This window comes from Perca fluviatilis, chromosome 1 (assembly GCF_010015445.1).
Source record: "Perca fluviatilis chromosome 1, GENO_Pfluv_1.0, whole genome shotgun sequence".
Classification (NCBI taxonomy): domain Eukaryota; kingdom Metazoa; phylum Chordata; class Actinopteri; order Perciformes; family Percidae; genus Perca; species Perca fluviatilis.
The window spans coordinates 5037290-5057087 of NC_053112.1; the positions used below are offsets into that span (position 1 = coordinate 5037290).

At 43.4% G+C, this 19798-nt stretch overlaps 1 protein-coding gene across 1 annotated transcript in view; it reads right to left on the reverse strand.

Annotated features, from left to right (window-relative positions):
* Nucleotides 1–316: 316 nt before the first annotated feature.
* LOC120563200 (atlastin-2-like) overlaps nucleotides 317–19798 on the reverse strand; it is a 28585-nt gene continuing 9103 nt past the window's right edge. The window contains exons 2-13 of the mRNA XM_039807374.1: nucleotides 17783–18066; nucleotides 13050–13226; nucleotides 10991–11041; nucleotides 9043–9099; nucleotides 8691–8783; nucleotides 7524–7662; nucleotides 6246–6373; nucleotides 5602–5658; nucleotides 3635–3706; nucleotides 2711–3142; nucleotides 2328–2342; nucleotides 317–1423 (exon numbers count right to left, since the gene is read on the reverse strand). Coding sequence (XP_039663308.1) covers nucleotides 1313–1423; nucleotides 2328–2342; nucleotides 2711–3142; nucleotides 3635–3706; nucleotides 5602–5658; nucleotides 6246–6373; nucleotides 7524–7662; nucleotides 8691–8783; nucleotides 9043–9099; nucleotides 10991–11041; nucleotides 13050–13226; nucleotides 17783–18066 — 1616 coding nt within the window. The 3' untranslated portion in view covers nucleotides 317–1312. The remainder of the gene's footprint in view (nucleotides 1424–2327; nucleotides 2343–2710; nucleotides 3143–3634; nucleotides 3707–5601; nucleotides 5659–6245; nucleotides 6374–7523; nucleotides 7663–8690; nucleotides 8784–9042; nucleotides 9100–10990; nucleotides 11042–13049; nucleotides 13227–17782; nucleotides 18067–19798) is intronic.

The window sequence follows — 19798 nt, forward strand, 5'->3', positions numbered from 1 at the left end:
CTACGCTGGTTGACTTAATGACGCCTCCGTTGATGACAGGAAGGTGTTTACGTAGGTGGAGCGTTCAACGCAGTAGGCTGTAAGAAAGTGGACATGGAACTGGTGAGCAGAAACAGTTGTTGTTTGGCAGAACTTTCAGTCAAAAGAAGACCATTCAAGTCCAGCTACATGTTCAATCTGTTCAATGCTGATTGGTCTGGTGGTGGCGAGGACCCTAAACTATACACAACATGGCCGCTGTTACAACATCTGGTCTGAAACATCTGAAAGAATACGAGTTGTGCACGAAGGAAACTCCAGACAGCAGCCAGAATGCAGCAACTTCAGGTACGGCAAAGGAAGGACAGTCCCTGTTTACTTCATTCATGTGTTTACTGGGTTCATTGACTGAGGATGGGAGGAGGAGTCAGCACAATCTCTACCAGGATTCTCAGGATTCAGCCCAACCCCAAAAATCTGGATTCGGTGCATCCCTAGTCAGAAGAAGGAAGATGAAGAGTTGCGAGAACACAAGTCTGTGTCCGAACGCTGTCCACTCTCTCTACACACAGTCACACATAATTCTCAACCCAGCGGTAGGTTTTCTCCCAGAAGCAATGAATGTTCTTTGGAAACGATAATCGTTAAAATCCAAACAATTCCCAACGCTAGCGCTGTGGCAACGTGAGACCAGTAACACACCGACTACCGAGAAGTAAAAACCCAAACTGACCATTTTAAGCTAAACCGTAGGAATCGTCGTTCAAACGCACAGAACCGTAGAAACATCCATGAGTTTGTGATTCAGAGTAAGTAAGAAAAACTGTAAAAAATGTCCCAGAAACCGACTTGTTGATGAAGTCCTGAATGCGCTGTGTCAGCCCGCCAGTCTGAGAGCCTCTAAGAGTAAAGCTGAAAACTTTGGTTGGGACGCCGCCCAGCGACAGAGACCGACCTGACGGAGACGTTGGGACAGGAAGGGGACCGTGAGGAGGTCATGCTCTTCATTCATACGTTCACATAAATAGGAATCATTAATGCTGAGTCGTCCAACGGGCAAACACTCACCCGGGACGACTCTCGGTGATAGAATAATGGCCCCTCCCACCAATAAATACCTAAACCCCGCCCACTGACAAATACTAAAATACATCACACTGCTTCGTCCGGGTCTACAGCCGGCACGGCGAGGAACCTTCGTCTACAGTCAGAGAACAAAAACTCAAATTTACACATCTCAAACAGTCTTAAAAAAAAATTGTTTTTCAAAACTGAGCAGAGAGTGAAAGGAGAGGAAAGATCAAACGCCTTGGGAAAACAAGGTGGCGTGCTGCTAGTTTTTCTTCTTGACGTTGTTGTTCGAGGCGAGCCGGGGCCGCGGCGCCGGGATCAGGCTCCCCAACGGGACTCGACTCCGAGCCACTTCGAAGAGCTTGGAGAAAACCTGGAGGAAGAGGAGGAGGAGGAGAGGTTAGGATCGCTAAGTGCCAGGCTCTAAATACTAAAGATGGGTCCGGACATATCAATAGCCGCAATGTACGTATCACGAAAGGTTGCGACATATCGTGATAGCCACGCAGAGATTTTTTTGTGTTGGAAAACTGCTTTTTAAAATGTTACTGTTCTTTTAATGGGGCCTTTCATGTTTAATTCAATGTTCAATTTGTTTTCACACAAGCAACTTGTTGTATTTTAGAATACTGAAAGCAGCAGAAATGCAGAACTGAGTACACTTATATTTGTTTATCGCAACTAATATCGTTATCGTGATATTCAACAACGATATTGCATATTTTCCTCATATCGTGCCGCCCACATTTGGTTCAGTCAAACTCGAGTTTGTTTGCCCCGCTGGTGCGGTTCGTCAGGGCAGGTGAGAATGCGGCAATCGAACTTGGGTGCGCACCAAACAAGCGTACCAAAACCTGCTTGAAGATGAGGTCTCGGTACGCTTTCAATCCAACTCGAGCAGTTTGTTTGTGGTGAGAACGTGACCCGTACTCCGAACCAACTACATATACTCCGCAGGTCCGAGCCGATGTCTCCTGTAGTCAGGTGTGTTCAGCAATCTGCAATGCAGAGTCAATGTTTCTCTTACAGAAACAGACTCGCATCTCCGTGGTCAAACCAGCTGCAGCTAAATTTGGAGACAGACGCCGGCGGAGTAGAGCGAAGTCTCGGTGACCAGAGCAGACGTAGTAACTATGTCTGATCATTGTAATGAAATGAGCTCGTATATCCTGTATGTGTGTCTGCACGTTTTAGGTTAGAAAGATTTTCTGTGTGTTCGATTTCAAACAGGATTTTAAAACTGGCTTTAGGAACCTAAACAGGAAGTGAGAACTCACCTTTCGTGGAGTCCTCTGGAAGCATTGAGAGAGGAAATAAAGAGGAGGATGGATGAGAGAGACAGAGACAGACAGACCGACAGAGAGAGAGCGAGAGAGAGAGAGAGAGAGAGAGACAGTGAGAGAGAGAGAGAGAGAGAGAGAGAGAGAGAGAGAGAGAGAGAGAGACAGAGAAGGTGAAGGATGACAGAAATAAATCATCAGCACAGAGTCTCAACTACCAGTGAAAGTTTCAGTTTTCAGAGACTGCCGACAGCCGTAGACTTGGAGCCTATAGCGTACTACTATCAATCATTCCTGGGTTTCCTCTCAGGTTATATTAACTAAACAAACGTGTAACGATAAAAGCAGAGCGGCGTTTAGAGCGTGCGGCGTGCTCTCACCTGCTCCCAGAGAGTTTCAGCCACCTGGTCGATGACCGCTCCCACCTCGCGGTACTCGCCCGAGTACTTGGCGTACGCCCAGACGCAGAGCGCAGTCAGCGCGGCGCCCATCACCAGGTTACACAGCGCGGCCACGGAGCCGATGCCCACGAAGCCCGTGACCAGCGACGCCACGTACATGGCGAACATGACGGCGAACAGCGTGGCCGGCGTCCGCGCGGCGAAGAAGATGTTCTTGCCGTCGTTGTGCTTGCTGAAGTTGGCGTAGGCCTCGTCCAGCTCCGCCTCCAGCTGCTCCTGGTAGCGCCGGCAGAAGTCCTCGCCGCCCATCTTCTTCACCGAGCGGAAGTGTCTCACCGAGGCCTGGCGCTGCTCGGCGTGGCGCCGCTCCAGCTCAGTCGGGGAAACGTAGGGCTGGTCCCCGCCGCAGACCTGCAGACAGGACGGGGGTCACACGGCAACAGCTTTTTAACATTTAAAAAACAGACATGTACTTTATCAACGGCGTCCTAGACATCTGTAGGACTCCGATATGGATAAAAAAAATCTCATATTTCAGTATTTTTTGGATGAATGGCAATAAATGATAAATATCTCAGTTTTTGTTTTTACAAAAGTAGGCTAAATGTTTAATTGTAAGTCAAAGCCACATGTCTATTAATACAGCGCTGCAACACAAGAAATTATCCAAAATAAATAGCATACACATACAAAAAAAAAAATCTGTACAGAACACACACACACATACACACACCTACACACACACATACACACACCTACACACACACACACCCACACACACACCTACACACACCTACACACACCTACACACACCTACACACACACACACACACACACACACACACATCCAAAAAACCAAAAACAAACTACTACTTTTAATAAAAAGGATGAATATAAAGTTACCTGCTCCATGCTCTTGTTGTACAAGTCTTTGGCTCCTGCTACAGCGGCCAGGTTATTAGCTTCAGCTGTTGCCTAGGTAACAGATGACAAAACAGGCCTTAAAACACGAGTGGAGTCAACACGTTACAGATCAACAAGACTCCTTTTACGGTCTGATCTCAATCATCATCATACCTCAACTAGGGGTGCACCGATCCGATATTAGGATCGTGTATCGGCCCCGATATTGACAAAATAGCTGGATCGGGGATCGGAAAAATGAACAGATCCACGGGCCGATCCAGTTTATTTTTTTATTTTTTTTATTCCTCCGTCGCAACACTGTGACCCCTGTTAACTGCGTACCCTTCTCACTCATGGTAGTAACTTTATAACACAACAATTAATAACCCACAACTAACTCTTTAAAAGGATACAACACCATAGCATATAACAATTTGTCCGGACCGGAGATACACCAGAACAACATGTGCTCACTAGAGGAACCGTCTGTTGTTCCGAAGTTTTTTGTTTCTAAAAAAATCTGACATAATTTAGCCACTGTTGTTGCCCTTTGTTCTAACATTACTCGGCCGTGCTAACGTTACAGTGCTAACGTTACTGTGCTAACGTTAAAGACCTGTCACTTCAAGCATGCAGCGGAGCAACATTATGAACGCAATCCACCTCCGGTCCCGCTACAGACCGTTGAGAAAGACGGGTTCGGAGCAATGATTAAAACTCTGGATTTAAGATGTCTCGCCTCGCTGAAATACGTCCGCCAACCTGCTAACGTTATTCAAACAGCGAAGGAGGCTGACAGCGGAGCTACGTTCAGTCCCCCACTACAACAACCTAACTTACCCGTGGCCAAGGTAGTGTTGAAAGGGAAACAATGTTAAAGTTGTTTGTATGTGTAGGCTATTCATTCGATTTGAGTTTATTTTACTACTTTGCAGTTTGCACAATCAAAATATTTTTGATTCTGTAACTGTTTCATGGATTCTCCTTCATATAAAGTTATTGTATAATGTCGTGGAGCCAAACTCTTTAGTAATCAAAGGTTTTAGTAAACATAATGACATTAACATGTTTTTGTGATATTCTATGTACTCACAGTGTACTGACAGTAGAATAAGCCATTATAAACCTATATAAAAGGTGGCCCATTATTGAAAGCCCATTATTGTTATTTATTTAAACTTAAACTTTTAATTTTAAGTTTGATTACATTATATTTTCAATTTGAATGCACAATTGTTTTTTAAATAAATAAATAAATAAGAATTCAATACATTACATCTATGTTATTTTGTCTTAGTTAGGAAATTCCGGTGTCTTTAGTGTCTTGAAGGTATAAGGTGGAAGGTATACAGTTTATTATTAATTCAGCAATGGTATCGGATCGGTATCGACAGATACGCATCGGTATCGGGACTGAAAAAGTCGGATCGGTGCATCCCTAACTTCAACATCTGAAACTATTCAGTCCGATTCATATGTTTTACCTTCCAACACTCAGAGAAAGCAACAGATCTGAAGCCTTTAAAAAGCTGATTATTCAGCTCGCTTTTTAGCTTTTAATATCATGACGTAAAGTGTCCAGCAGGAGGAGCTGTTGATCAGTGAGAATCTTTTCATGTTTGTACATCTTCAGTTCCTTTCCTTACCCATTTTTAAAAGGGCACCATAGTTTGTCTTTTTCAACCGGGACCTTACTTTGTGAACAACAATCTTTGAAACTGGTCTCTCAGTATTGAGCGAAAACGCTGTAACCGGCAGTCGTGAAACAAGCTGCAGTGTAACCCTACAGGACAGTCTGTCCACCTGCGTCTGTGTCTCTGTGTGTGTGTGTGTCTCAGTGTGTGTGTGTGTCTCAGTGTGTGTGTGTGTGTCTCAGTGTGTGTGTGTGTGTGTGTGTGTGTGTGTGTGTGTGTGTGTGTGTGTGTGTGTGTGTGTGTGTGTGTGTGTGTGTGTGTGTGTGTGACCTGCAGCATGGACTTGGGGTGAGGAAGCTCCTCTCCCTGGTAGATCTTCATGTAAGCCTGAAAACAGACAATAAATCAGGAGTCATACTCTAAATTAAATAAAACATTTACACAGATTACATCAGAAAGACAAAAACTTTAAAAATGTAACATTTTAATGTTACCTGAGATGACCCTCAGAACTCCGTTAAGTTGTGAAAGTATTACTCAAGGAACATTTACCAACATTCAAGATGTTTTAACCAGGATTTTAAAATCATATTTACTGAAATTACAGAAACTAATAAACTGAAAAAGAAAATGATTCTTTCCCATAATAAATCGGCAACCTCCTTCTCTCGTTAAGTCGACCTGGACTCACATTTTCATCTACGGACTTTAATTAGAACAACATAGTTTGATCTGTTCAGGATATTTAAGAATTACAGGAAACTACAACACAAGTTCAGAAATCATCCAGAAAATGAAGGCCAGGGTGCTGTTTTTTTTGGTAAAAAGGCAGAATCTTCCTGGCCGTGAACCAAATCTCTCACTCTCACTCACACACTCTCACACACTCTCTCACACACACACACACACACACACACACACACACACGCACAGACACACTCACACTCACTCACACACTGAATATGAAAACTCACTTTGAAGTAGTGCAGTAGGTCTCTGCAGGTGATCTTCACTCCTCCGATCTCTTTCTCCACCAGGTTCTCCGGAGCGAGCAGCGTCGGGACGAGGTTCACCAGCTCCGCCTTGAACTCCTCGTCGATATCTGAGACGAGGAGAAAACAAGTCGTGTTTATACCGTGCGGCGGACGCGCTGCTGTGCCCGTCGTGTTGTTGTCGTGTCCGTTTTATCCCTATTTGCCAACGGGTGAGTCTGCGCTGCGTTACAAGAGGCGCTGTGAGCTTTCACCGCCAGTCAAGTCAATTCTCTGCTCCGCTAAAGACAGGAGCCAGGTCTAGGTTTCACGCAAGCCGCTGGGCGTTCAGACAACAGGAAGTGAAACCGTGAGAGCATCCAGTCAATATGCCTTCTCTAAAACACCCTGGACGATCAGAGGCTCATCTTGGGAGGTAAAAAAAACATGGCATCCTTTTTCTATCAGGACAACGCCAGAAAAGAGAAGCATGGAGTTTAACTGCAGGAGGGGGGAGGTAGATACTAGCTAAATAAACACCTGTTGTTCTGTAAAGTTCTCTTAGAGACGATATAATCCGCGAGTCAGGCAGCAAGACGCTCCGGTTCTGACCGTGCAGAGCCAGCTGGCCGTGCGACATTTCTGTCGCGCTCCACTCTACTCCTACGGGTGACGTCAAGCGACTTTAACGAAATGAAGACAGATTCAGCAACTGCACGGCCCATTTCTCTCTTCAGATGTCTTCAGAAACACGTTCTGGTGAACTATTTTAGTACAATACGAGATCAGATCCTGAACGAGACGCCATGACACGCTGTTGAAATTCTCGAGCAGCCAGACCCACCTCACGCGTTCGTCCAATCAGTTACCTGTCAGGGGGGCGTGGAGCATCAACCATGGCGGTATGACGTCGCGACACCACGCTTCAGTCGTGTCGGACAAATGGATCTGTACCGTTCCTATGGGTGACGTCAAGCGACTTTAACGCGCCCGATGCCCATCTTTATGCACGTTAATCCATTGAACGCGACACGACTATCCAGTAGAAGTAGAGCACAGGGGAGACTGGGGTAGACAACCTACTACAGTAAATACTCGGGAAACTTCAGCGACACCACGCTTCAGTCATGTCGCTAAAGTGGATCCGTAGCGTGTGGCACTCCCGGCGTGGTACGGCACGTGACTGAGGAGAACCGCGGCCCAGCCGGGACGCAGCACAGACACGCCCGGCGGTGGTGTGTGTGTGTGTGTGTGTGTGGGGGGGGGGGCTTATTGTTTTACCGCTGAGGCGTCCGTCGAAGTGCGGGTTGGTGGCCACCCTGAGGCCCGGGTGAGGCAGGAGGAAGCAGCCGATGTTGGAGAAGCACGAGTGGATGTGTTTCCTGACGTTCTGCAGCTCCTCGTGTTGGTTCTGCTTGACCTGAACACACACACACACACACACACACGAACACACGAACACACGAACACACGAACACACACACGAACACACACACACACGAACACACACAACAAACACACACGGTTTTAAGCCTTGTGCCGTCTTCCTGTCCACTGTGAACTTGTCCCTCTGGGTCAATATATATTTTTTGCCCAGGTTTTTTTTTTTTTATAGGCTTCTGACTCTTTTTAAAAAATGTGTCACTTTCTTACAGCGCTTTTTCCTTCATGATCAATAAACCTTATTTATAAGAAGACATTAAACCTCATTTTTGAGTTAAAGAAAAAATATGGAGGCATTTGGACTAATCGTTAAGATCAGAGCATGTTGAGTCAATCACAGATGGGCTTATGTCAAAGGTTAGTTTTTGGTTTTGAAACCATTTAAAAAAAAAAAAAAATTTAAAAATTCAATTGCTATAAAAATTGTACAAAACATCCAAACTTCTTTGAAATTAATCCTTAAATTTGACCCTCAAAGAACGGTGTGTGGAACCCGTACAACGTTCCTCCATTTTTGAGCCTTTTTTCAATGTTTTTGGTGCTTTTCATGCTGATGAACACTTCTTTTCACTCGACTACTTATTAGTTTTACACTTTATTTGTGGAATTCATGGTCATTAAACCTAATTTATATGAAAGTTCAGAGAGGATACTGTTCCGAAAAACATTTCAAATGCTACAAAATTTAACAAAAACACCCAAAATTCAATGACAGTAGAACTCCAATCTCTCGTTGTACTGTACTGTTCTTTTGGGTAAATAAAATTAGGTATTTATAAAGAAATCCATATTTCTGAAATAGAAATTTAGAAAAACGGATCAAATTTGACCCGAAGACAACACAAGGGTTAAGTAAACACCGACAAGTAAACTAGAAGTTAAGACCCAGATTGTAAAGCCTGTTTTTATTTCATCAGGCAACAAACAGTTTTACTAGTACAGTTTAGCTGGTTGACTGAGAGTAAAAGGGTTAATCCCTCGGAAACCCAGACTGGTGAGACTAACCTGCAGTCTCTTCTCCAGGAAGCTCTGTCCTCCCGTCAGACCGTACGGATGCTCGTAGGGGTAGCTCCAGTCTCTGATCAGGAACATCAGAGACTGAACACAGGGATAAACAGTCAGAGTTAAACACAAGTCATTTAGGAACAACATAAACTAAACATTTATTACAGTTTCAGATTGGTTTGAAATCTGAAATTATAAACCGCACAAACGTTCAGACGTAGCGTCTAATAAACAGCTCAAGAGGTTCTTTACTGAGGCTCATTTTTTCTTCATCTTAATATCCTTAAAGTGGAGAGAGAGAGAGAGAGAGAGAGAGAGAGAGAGAGAGATGAACATTTCCAGCAGATCTCACCTGAAAAGGTTTTTCGTAGACCTCCTCCATGGCCAGCCGTCCGTACTCGGTGAAGAGCTGCCGAGAGGAAACATAAAGATCACTTAGTGGGGGGAGAACACAGGTCTCATTCAGCCTCATCCGGTCCCTGAAAGCTTTTCCATTTTGCTGCTCTGAACACTCCCCGTCCAAATCAATCTTATCTGCTGCTACAGCGCGACAGCAGACTACATTCATTTGGGTTTGGGATTAAAACATAAGCTGCAACTTCTCTGATAATCGATTCATCAGTCAAACTTCTGTCAGCCTCTTAAAATGTGAATATTTTCTAGTTTCTTCTCTCCTCTGGGACAGGACACTGAATCCTCCTTCCTACTTACAGTCCTTCCAGAAAAATGTGGAGAGTTTTTTGTGATTGTTGGGGGCAAAATTCCTTGATTATGCGGCACGTTTTTTTTTTTTTAAATGCGATGGAATATGCTATATATGATATTTATGTAATTTTATGCGATGAAATTGCGGGAACTTGCAAAAACTGTAGTTTGATGAAAAAAAGAGAGAAAAAAAAGTGATCTTGTGTGTAGTAAGCGCAACGTTTTTCAACTTTCTGCTAAGATAGTGTCTTCTCTCCTCTGGGACAGGAAACTGAAGATCTTTGAGTTGTGGACACAAAAAGACATTTGAGGGCCTCATCTTGGTCTTTTTGGGAAACACTGATCCACATTTTCGAGACCAAAAATCATTATTATACACATTATTAAACAATGAATGATGAGGAATCCAATGTTAAATGATCCAACATGTGCAGAACCATGTGGGCTTCATTTTACACTTTGGAGGAAAAAAACTGCAAGAATATAAATTTATAAAGTAATATAACAAAATAAAAATAAAATAAAAAAATATTTTCCTTAAAATAGGATTTATTTTTGACTTGAAACATTTCTCAATAATCGTTAACATCTGAACGTCTATTAAATGTAGGAGGTTGTTGATCAAGTAAACCAGGTTAACATAAGGGGGGGGAGACAGAGACAGAGAGAGAGAGAGAGAGAGAGAGACAGAGACAGAGAGACAGAGAGACAGAGAGAAAGAGAGAGAGACAGAGACAGAGAGACAGAGAGACAGAGAGAGAGAGATCTACACCAGGTTAACTTCTTTCTTTCCATTTAGCCATCTTTTAAATGATCTTTCGCTGTGACGCAGATTATATTCTCTCCCTCTTTCATTATATTCTCTCCCTCTTTCATTATATTCTCTCCCTCTTTCATTATATTCTCTCCCTCTCTTGTGTCTGCCGTTTTGACGGTTGATCAGTGATGAGCAGCCGGGACCAAAGATGGAAGAGAACTTTCCACCGGGAGAGATTTGAGTCCGAGCTGCTTTCTGCCTCATAAGGAAGCAAGCTGGTTTTAGACCTGAACTCACCACAGATCACCTGACACACTCGCAACAAGGGTCACCTTTAACAGAGATGCTGCTGGAAATCTGTCGGATTACAAGTCAAGAATGCTGCCGCTCTGTCAGTCGGACAGTGAAGGAGGCCTTGTTTAAAAAAAAATAAAAATAATAAAAATAAATAAAAAGGACACAAAGTTGCTGCTGATCAACACGAGACAAACTGACCCATAACTGGACACACGTTTTAGGGTTGGACCAGACATCCAGAGTTAGACTCTGGGTCTTAAAAAGTCCATCATAATCTATTATTACCTGTCAATTAGGGCTCCGAAAAAAACTAATGTGTGGTTTGGGCTCTAAAAATGTGGATCAATGTTTCCCAAAAAGCCCCAAGACGACATCCTCAAATGTCTTGTTTTGTCCACAACTCAAAAAGATATTCAGTTTCCTGTCCCAGAGGAGAGAAGAAACTAGAAAATATTCACATTTAACACGCTGACATCACACAAGTTTAGCTGTTGTAGTAACGTGTTTGTAACCGCGTGTGCAGGCTGATGCTGATACTGACCTGGAGATGCTGCAGGTCGTCTTCCTGGACATTTTGGGAGAGGTTGTACACCTGAAACACACAGAGACCTTTATCACTTTACACCCCTAAACCCCGCAGGACTGGGACGGCAACATTTCTGCCCCCCACGGTATCAGAAATAAGGCTGCATTGTTAGAGTGCATGTTGGAGAACATTTGTATTTTAGGAGCATTATTTACATGCTGAAGTAGTGACACTGCATTAAGATAATGAATTAATATTAATAGTTTATTGTTATTTGCTACAGAATGCTTAGCCTATATGTCAAGATCAAAGTTGGCCTATATAGTAACTCAAAAAATACAGTTCAATCACAACTGAAAACATGCCTCATTGTGTGTGAACAGAGGTGAATAAATATTAGTTTGTGTTGCAGCAACGTGTCAGCTCCGTTTCCTGGGGTGTTCGGACCTGCCCCCACTGCTAAGAAAAATCCCAAAGGAAACACTGGGGACCCTGAAGAGTCTCGTCTGAAGCCTGACGCTGGGTTTCCACAAGCAGCCGTTTTCAACTGCAACTCGTCACGCTGTATCTGTGACGAGCAGCGGATGTCGACACCCACGACGCCGTTCACGGTTTGCAGACAATGAGACGTTTCTGGCCAATCACAAACCATTTGGTACGTTTTCTACAGTCACACACTTTGCCGGTTAACCCTCGTGTCGTCTTCCCCTGTCGACAGACAAGCAACTTTTTGTTTTTCTGGATAAAAAAAAAATTATTAAATTTATATATATATATATATATATATATATATATATTATATATATATATATATATATATATATATATATATATATATATATATATATATAGATATATATATATATATAGAGATATATAGAGATATATATATATATATATAGATATCTCTATATCTATCTCTCTCTACGTTTTGGTCTTTTTTTGACACACACATATATATATATATATTTATATATATATATATATATATACATACATATATATATATATATATATATATATATATATATATATATATATATATATATATATATATATATATATATATATATATATATATATATAGAGATATATAAATATAATATAGATATATCCTATCTGGCCATATGTGGAGACATAGACATTCCAGATGACACAACCAACGCACAGCACATAATCACAGGAAACGAATGAAGGAAAATATGGACGGAGGAGGGACACAGTGGCCGGAGGAAACAGCACACATAAATATGACAGAATAAACACACACCAGTGTGGATGTAATGGACCGAAGGAAAGTACATAGAATATGAACTGCCCACTGCAACAGGCACACTGGACACAGCAATATACGGAGCTCCAGTGGAGGAACATGAACAAGAAAGGAAATGAGCCAAGACACGTAAAGTATATACACGGATGGAGATAGGTGGACTCTATACAAAAAAATACATGGAGTTGGTTGGAAATGGAGGCTGGCAAAGGATAAATGGATTAGTGGAGTTTGTGGCATAAAGTGAAGTATTTACATAGAGTTGGTGGAGATATGAAGGATTACTGAAACACTGGATATGGAAAGTCTTGTGGAGATAGGTGGTCTATAACGAAAAGCCGATTATTTACATGGAGTCTGGTGGAGATATGCTGGCTCTATACAACGTAAAAGTCCTGATTATTTACATGGAGTCTGGTGGAGATATGCTGGCTCTATACACGCTAAATGGATTATTATGGAGTTTGTGGAGTTTGGTGGTGAATGGCTGCGGTATTAATGTAAAAGTAATGGTGGGGATTTAAAATCTCTACTAAATGTTGTCTTGTCAAACTTAGAATAATAATCTGAGTCTGTCAGCAGCAACAACAGAACTTTTAGTGAACGCTGACTGCTGCTGAACATTAGTCCTGTAGGGTTACATTACAGCCTGGTTCACAGCTTCCGGTTACACCATTCTCACTCAATACTGGACCAGTTTCAAAGATTGTTGTCCACATTAGTCCAATTAGTCACCCAGACACCAATGCTTGGGAAAATGGGGTCCAGCTTGAGAACAAAAAAAAGCTAAATTACCCTTCAAAGCGGCGAGAAGATGCCGACCGGGGCGTCGGCCCGTGAACTGACCTTGCAGCCGTCTGGTTTCTCCACCACGAACACCTCGCTCCAGGCCAGGATGCCCGTGGTCTCCCTCTCGCAGCCTCCTCGCCAGCTGAAGCCCGTCAGGGGCTCGTCGTCGCTGCCGACCCACGAACCCGACTGCACAGAGACCACAGAAGGGAGGAGACAGCGTCACACAGATGCGGTTACACTCTTTAACCGTTACGGTTACGTTACAGACCCCAGCTTCAACACGCAGACTTTAAAACGACACGTGGGAAGAGTTTACTTCATGGAATGATCAATATGTGTGTGTGAGAAAGGAGGCTGTGGTTGGAGCAGAGGCGGGGGGGATTCAAGTCTTACATTGATAAACCTAAGACTCTGCTTTTTTCCCCCCTTTCCTTTGTGTTATATATCTTTTTAATGCATGTTATAGGTTTACAAAGTGAAAAAGCCCAAAGTCCACCCCAAAGGGACTTACCATCTCCAACAGAAAACACTGTTCACCAACGGCTCCAAACAGCTCTGTTGTAGTCCAGCCTTTACTTCAGAGACAGACATGGTCACTTTGTAACACACGTTATAATGCTCGCCTAGCTGCTAGCGTGGCACGCCCTCATACTCTGCTTCTGACTGGCTAGTAGTCCTTACCTAGCTACTGTCAGGGCACACTCTCATACTCTGCTTCTGACTGGCTAGTAGTCCTTACCTAGGTACTGTCAGGACACGCCCTCATACTCTGCTTCTGACTGGCTAGTAGTCCTTACCTAGGTACTGTCAGGGCACGCCCTCATACTCTGCTTCTGACTGGCTAGTAGTCCTTACCTAGGTACTGTCAGGGCACGCTCTCATACTCTGCTTCTGACTGGCTAGTAGTCCTTACCTAGCTACTGTCAGGGCACACTCTCATACTCTGCTTCTGACTGGCTAGTAGTCCTTACCTAGCTACTGTCAGGGGCACCCTCATACTCTGCTTCTGACTGGCTAGTAGTCCTTACCTAGGTACTGTCAGGACACGCCCTCATACTCTGCTTCTGACTGGCTAGTAGTCCTTACCTGGGTACTGTCAGGGCACCCTCATACTCTGCTTCTGACTGGCTAGTAGTCCTTACCTAGGTACTGTCAGGGCACGCCTCATACTCTGCTTCTGACTGGCTAGTAGTCCTTACCTAGCTACTGTCAGGGCACGCCCTCATACTCTGCTTCTGACTGGCTAGTAGTCCTTACCTAGGTACTGTCAGGGCACGCCCTCATACTCTGCTTCTGACTGGCTAGTAGTCCTTACCTAGGTACTGTCAGGGCACGCCCTCATACTCTGCTTCTGACTGGCTAGTAGTCCCAGGTACTGAGCATGTAAGACTCCCAACAAAGATGGAACAGAAGTTGAGAGCTAAAACAGAGCTGAACACACAGGGTGAAAAGGGGAGCTGCAGCAATGTGCAGTACAACAAAAATATGGCGTTTTTTGACTGGGAAAAACATGCAACTTGGATTTTATCTACTGGGGCAGAACCAATGTATGGACACACTCATAATGTAGGTTTATATTTCTCACAGTAAACATCATCATCATCATCATCGTCCAGCCTTGATTATGACAAAACACAAAATACTAAATACAGCTTAAACCTGAAAAAGCTTCTGCATCGGTCAACTCTCAGAGTTTCCCCACCTTTGTGTAAGTATTTGGCGGGGGGAGTTTAGGTGTCATTCAAGAAAATGTTAAGGTTTTTAATTTAAAAATAAAAAAACTCCCAAAAACATTGTGTCTCTTTGTGAGATTTTGTCTCTTTGAAGTCGTGTTGAGTCACTTTTTCCACATCATTTTGGATGTTATTACCATATCTGTCTTTTAGTTGCATTCATTCGGCTTAGCTGCTGCACCTCTAAACCTTATAATGGCAAGAAAACTCTGCCCTCTTTTCTCCAGACCTGTGCAGGACGGGGTGTAATAAAGCAGCCCTGGCATGTCCTGAGCTGTGGGGGCGGGGCTTACTCCACATAAAGATGGCCTTTTATGTGTGGAATAAGCAGCGGTGAGCTGTGCGGAGGCCCAGAGGCACAGAGACGGCTTTGTGACGGCCTTAAATCCTCTTTACATCATGGTGAAACCCCCCCCCCCCAGAATGTTCCTCAGTGCTTACCGTAGATTAACACGGCCAAAGGTCGAGTCACAGATCAGCACATAACAGTTTACCCTCAACCCGGTCAGCGGTTCAAACTGAAAGCACTCTCCTGCTGCGGAGTTAGAGTCTCAGTGAAAGGAGGTATGAAATGTGAGAGTCACCTTAAACTAGATTATTTTGTGATCATGGAAGATTATAAAAACATTTGACCAGTCAATTTGACCTGTTACTCCTCATTCATAGTTTGAGGTCATGTGAAACTTTTCACTCGGAATGACTTATCTCTGGTAAACACAAGATTTAAAGTGTGTGTGTGTGTGTGTGTGTGTGTCTATATGCATGAGTGTGCGCGTCTGTGCATGTGTCTGTGTGTGTGTCGGTGTGTTTCTATGCGCGAGTGTGTGCGCGTCTGTGTATGTGTGTGTTTTTGCATGATTCTTTGTGGAGCAACTCAGCTTTTACAGATCTGTCGATTAAATCGTGTGAGTAGAACATCTCTAGTCGAGGAGCGCTAGAACTTTATTTTGTCAACAATGAACTTTCATGCTCCACTGTAGGAGAACCGGTTCACATCACGTATGTGGAAACAAGCTTCTGGTGGCTTAGCTTTAGCTGAACTTGAGGATTTTGTCCTCCCTCCCACAAGTCTTAATGCTTAATTTGGATTTTTTTGCTCAGATCTGATTTTTTGTTTGGCTGTTCACATGACCTTTTAAAATGTGGATAGTTAGTTTGGGAGGTTATGGAGGAAGCTAGGGCTGAGCAATATATCGATATCGTGATATGAGACTAGATATCGTCTTAGATTTTGGATATCGTAATATGACATAAGTGTCTTTTCTGGTTTTAAAGGCTGCATTACAGTAAAGTGATGCCATTTTCTGAACTTACCAGACTGTTCTAGCTGTTCCATTATTTACCTTTTTCCCTACTTAGATATTATATCCACATTACTGATGATTACTGATCTAAAATCTAAGTGTGAAGATATTTTGTTAAAGCACCAACTGTCAACCCTACAATATCGCCGCAGTATCGATAGAGGTATTTGGTCAAGAATATCGTGATATCTGATTTTCTCCATATCGCCCAGCCCTAGAGGAAGTCAGCATTTTCACTTTTATTTCAAAATGTTTGTGTAATGGCAGCCGTAACATTAATGAGCAGGTGCTGAGGAGGAGAAGAATGAAGAGAAAGAGAGAGACAATATTGTTTTTTAATGTTACCGTCTGTGTCTAGGGCCCAACTCCAGACGGCGCATAATTGTGGAAAAATGTCGATGTAGATTGATGTAAAAGTCACATCAAATCCTCTTCTGTTGTTCACACTGTGGCCGCATTGAAGAAAATAAATAAAAAATAAAATCTGACCTGGGTCTGATTCAGGACCACATATGGAAGTGGTCTAAAATCTGATTTGAAAAATAAAATAAAAATCTGATCTGGGCAAGATTTGAGTGTTCATACTACTTAGCTGACTAAGACTGAAGAAGTCTGACCTGGTCACTAGACCCCCCAAAAAATATATATATTTTGGGCCACTCTTGCCTGCAGTCTGAACGTAGCCTTACAGTGCAGTCGTGTTAATGATGAGTTCACAGCTGGTAGGGAACTGTTACAGCCACCAACGACTGTGGTGTCTGTATGAGTGTCGGGTTGAGAGACTAGAATGAATAAAGAAGGGGACACAGTTGAGACATCCTTACTGAGCCTGATCATCAACTAGGGCTGCAACTACATTACATGTCATTTAGCTGACGCTTTTATCCAAAGAGACTTACAATTGCTACATATGTCAGAGGTAACACGCCTCTGGAGCAACTAGGGGTTAAGAGTCTTTGCTCAGGGACACAAACTAACAATTGTATCAAATGTTGATTCATCTGTGGATTATTTTGTGATTTGTGGATGAAGCTTTGGCTTCATCCACAAATCACAGAATCACTTATTTACAACCGGTTTGAATAATTTTTTTTGGGAGAAAACAAAGTGAAAATTCTCTCTCTGAAGTGTCAGAAAATTGTGAAAAATGTGGATCAGCGTTTCCCCAAAAAGACCAAGAGGACATCCTCAAATGTCTTGTTTGGTCCACAACTCAAAAGATCTTCAGTTTACTGTCCCAGAGGAGAGAAGACACTAGAACATATTCTGTGTGTGAGTGAGTGTGAGTGTGTCTGTGCGTCTGTGTATATATATATATATATATATATATATATATATATATATATATATATATATATATATATATATATATAATATTATATATATATATATATATATATATATATATATATGTATGTGTGTGTGTGTGTGTGTGTGTGTGTGTGTGTGTGTGTGTGTGTGTGTGTGTGTGTGCATGCATGTGGATCAGTGTTTCCCAAAAGCCCCAAGAAAAACTTCCTAAAGATATTCCGTTCCCGGTCCCAGAGGAGAGAAGACTCTATGAGACAATATTCATATTTAACACGCTGACATCATTCACGTTTACCCGTTTATAAACAAAGCGACTCAAATGCTGTACGTATGAATGCATTCAGACGGCCGCCCAGCCTCAGCGGGGACATGTTTGAGCGTGGCGCCGGCGTACCTGTCTGTGCATGTAGCGCAGCATGAAGTCCAGCAGGAAGGACTTGCCCTTGCGGAAAGCTCCGGCCACGGAGACCACGACCACGTGGAGGTCCTGCACGGCGTCCTGCAGCAGCAGCCGCTCCAGCGCCTCCTCCTGCAGCGAGAACGAGTGCTCCTCCTCATCCGCCGACACGATCTGCACCGGCCGCGGAGCACTGGCCTCTTCCTCCTCCTCCTCTTCCTCCAGCAGCTCGTCCTCTTCCTCCTCGCACCTCATCGGGGAGTTAAACCGGTCGCTGCCGCCTGAGAGAGAGAGGCCAGTTCAAAAGTTTGACTCCAAAAGACTCACAACGAAACATTATATAGATTTACACATTCAAATGACATCTTAAATTTGGTTTCTTAAAAAGGTACTCTAAGTGATGGGATCGTTTTTCTGCTAATACTTTTCTGTTACATATATAACTATCTGCTAGCTGTCTGTCCCCTGAACACACTATAAAAACATCTCCTTCACTATCTACTAGCTGGCTGCAAATAAAAAACTGTCCCCTGAAACACTACTAAAAACATCTCCTCACTATCTGCTAGCTGTCTGTCCCCTGAACACACTATAAAAACATCTCCTCACTATCTGCTAGCTGCCTGTCCCCTGAACACACTATAAAAACATCTCCTCACTATCTGCTAGCTGTCTGTCCCCTGAACACACTATAAAAACATCTCCTCACTATCTGCTAGCTGTCTGTCCCCTGAACACACTATAAAAACATCTCCTCACTATCTGCTAGCTGTCTGTCCCCTGAACACACCATAAAAACATCTCCTCACTATCTGCTAGCTGTCTGTCCCCTGAACACACTAAATAAAAAACATCTCCTCACTATCTGCTAGCTGCCTGTCCCCTGAACACACTGTAAAAACATCTCCTCACTATCTGCTTAAAAAAAAAAAAAAAAAAATAGCTGTCTGTCCCCTGAACACACTATAAAAACATCTCCTCACTATCTGCTAGCTGCCTGTCCCCTGAACACACTTAAAAACATCTCCTCACTATCTGCTAGCTGTCTGTCCCCTGAACATAACAATAAAAAATCTCCTCACTATTTCTGCTAGCTGCCTCTCCCTGAACACACCATAAAAACATCTCCTCACTATCTGCTAGCTGCCTGTCCCCTGAACACACCATAAAAACATCTCCTCACTATCTGCTAGCTGTCTGTCCCCTGAACACACCATAAAAACATCTCCTCACTATCTGCTAGCTGTCTGTCCCCTGAACACACTGTAAAAAACCACGGTCTCTGTAGACAGCCCAGGCTCCACAAACGCCAACAAAAACAAAGTGGTCCAACCTGGACCATGCAAACATACACAAACAGTGTTCCAGTGTTGTGTCAATAACACATTTTATTTATATAGCACTTTTCATGGTACTCAAGAGCCTCTTTCGGACCAAGTAGTTATAGAACAGTCCACTTCTACTAACTACTCTCCCCCAAAACCAGTTTTTGCCATTTCTGAAAACATTTTAAGCGAGAAATAGGCCGTGTGTCCCTGTGTGTGTGTGTATATATCTCTGTGTGTGTGTGTGTGTGTGTGTGTGTGTGTGTGTGTGTGTGTGTGTGTGTGTGTGTGTGTGTGTGTGTGTGTGTGTGTGTGTGTGTGTGTGTGTGTGTGTGTGTGCAGTTGCTGAATCTGTCTTCATTTCAGCTCAACAAAAGGTCAGTTTAAAAGATTTCCATCAGATTTCGACAGACTGGAGTCACCTCATCGCGCTCGTCATTTCCGGGTGAGTCCCGACGGCCCTGCCGCCGACCGAACACGTCAGGTCCGGCCAAAATGAACGCCGACAGCCCCCCAGACGGACGACGGCACGGGACACACCGAACAGATTTGAGTCACTGACCTCGCCAGACTGTCCCACGGCCGATAATCGGCCTGATGTGTCCCGGCCCTTACAGGAACTGCAGCCAGAGGAACTTAAGTCTCTTTTATATAGACCTTAGTGGTCCCCTAATACTGTATCTGAAGT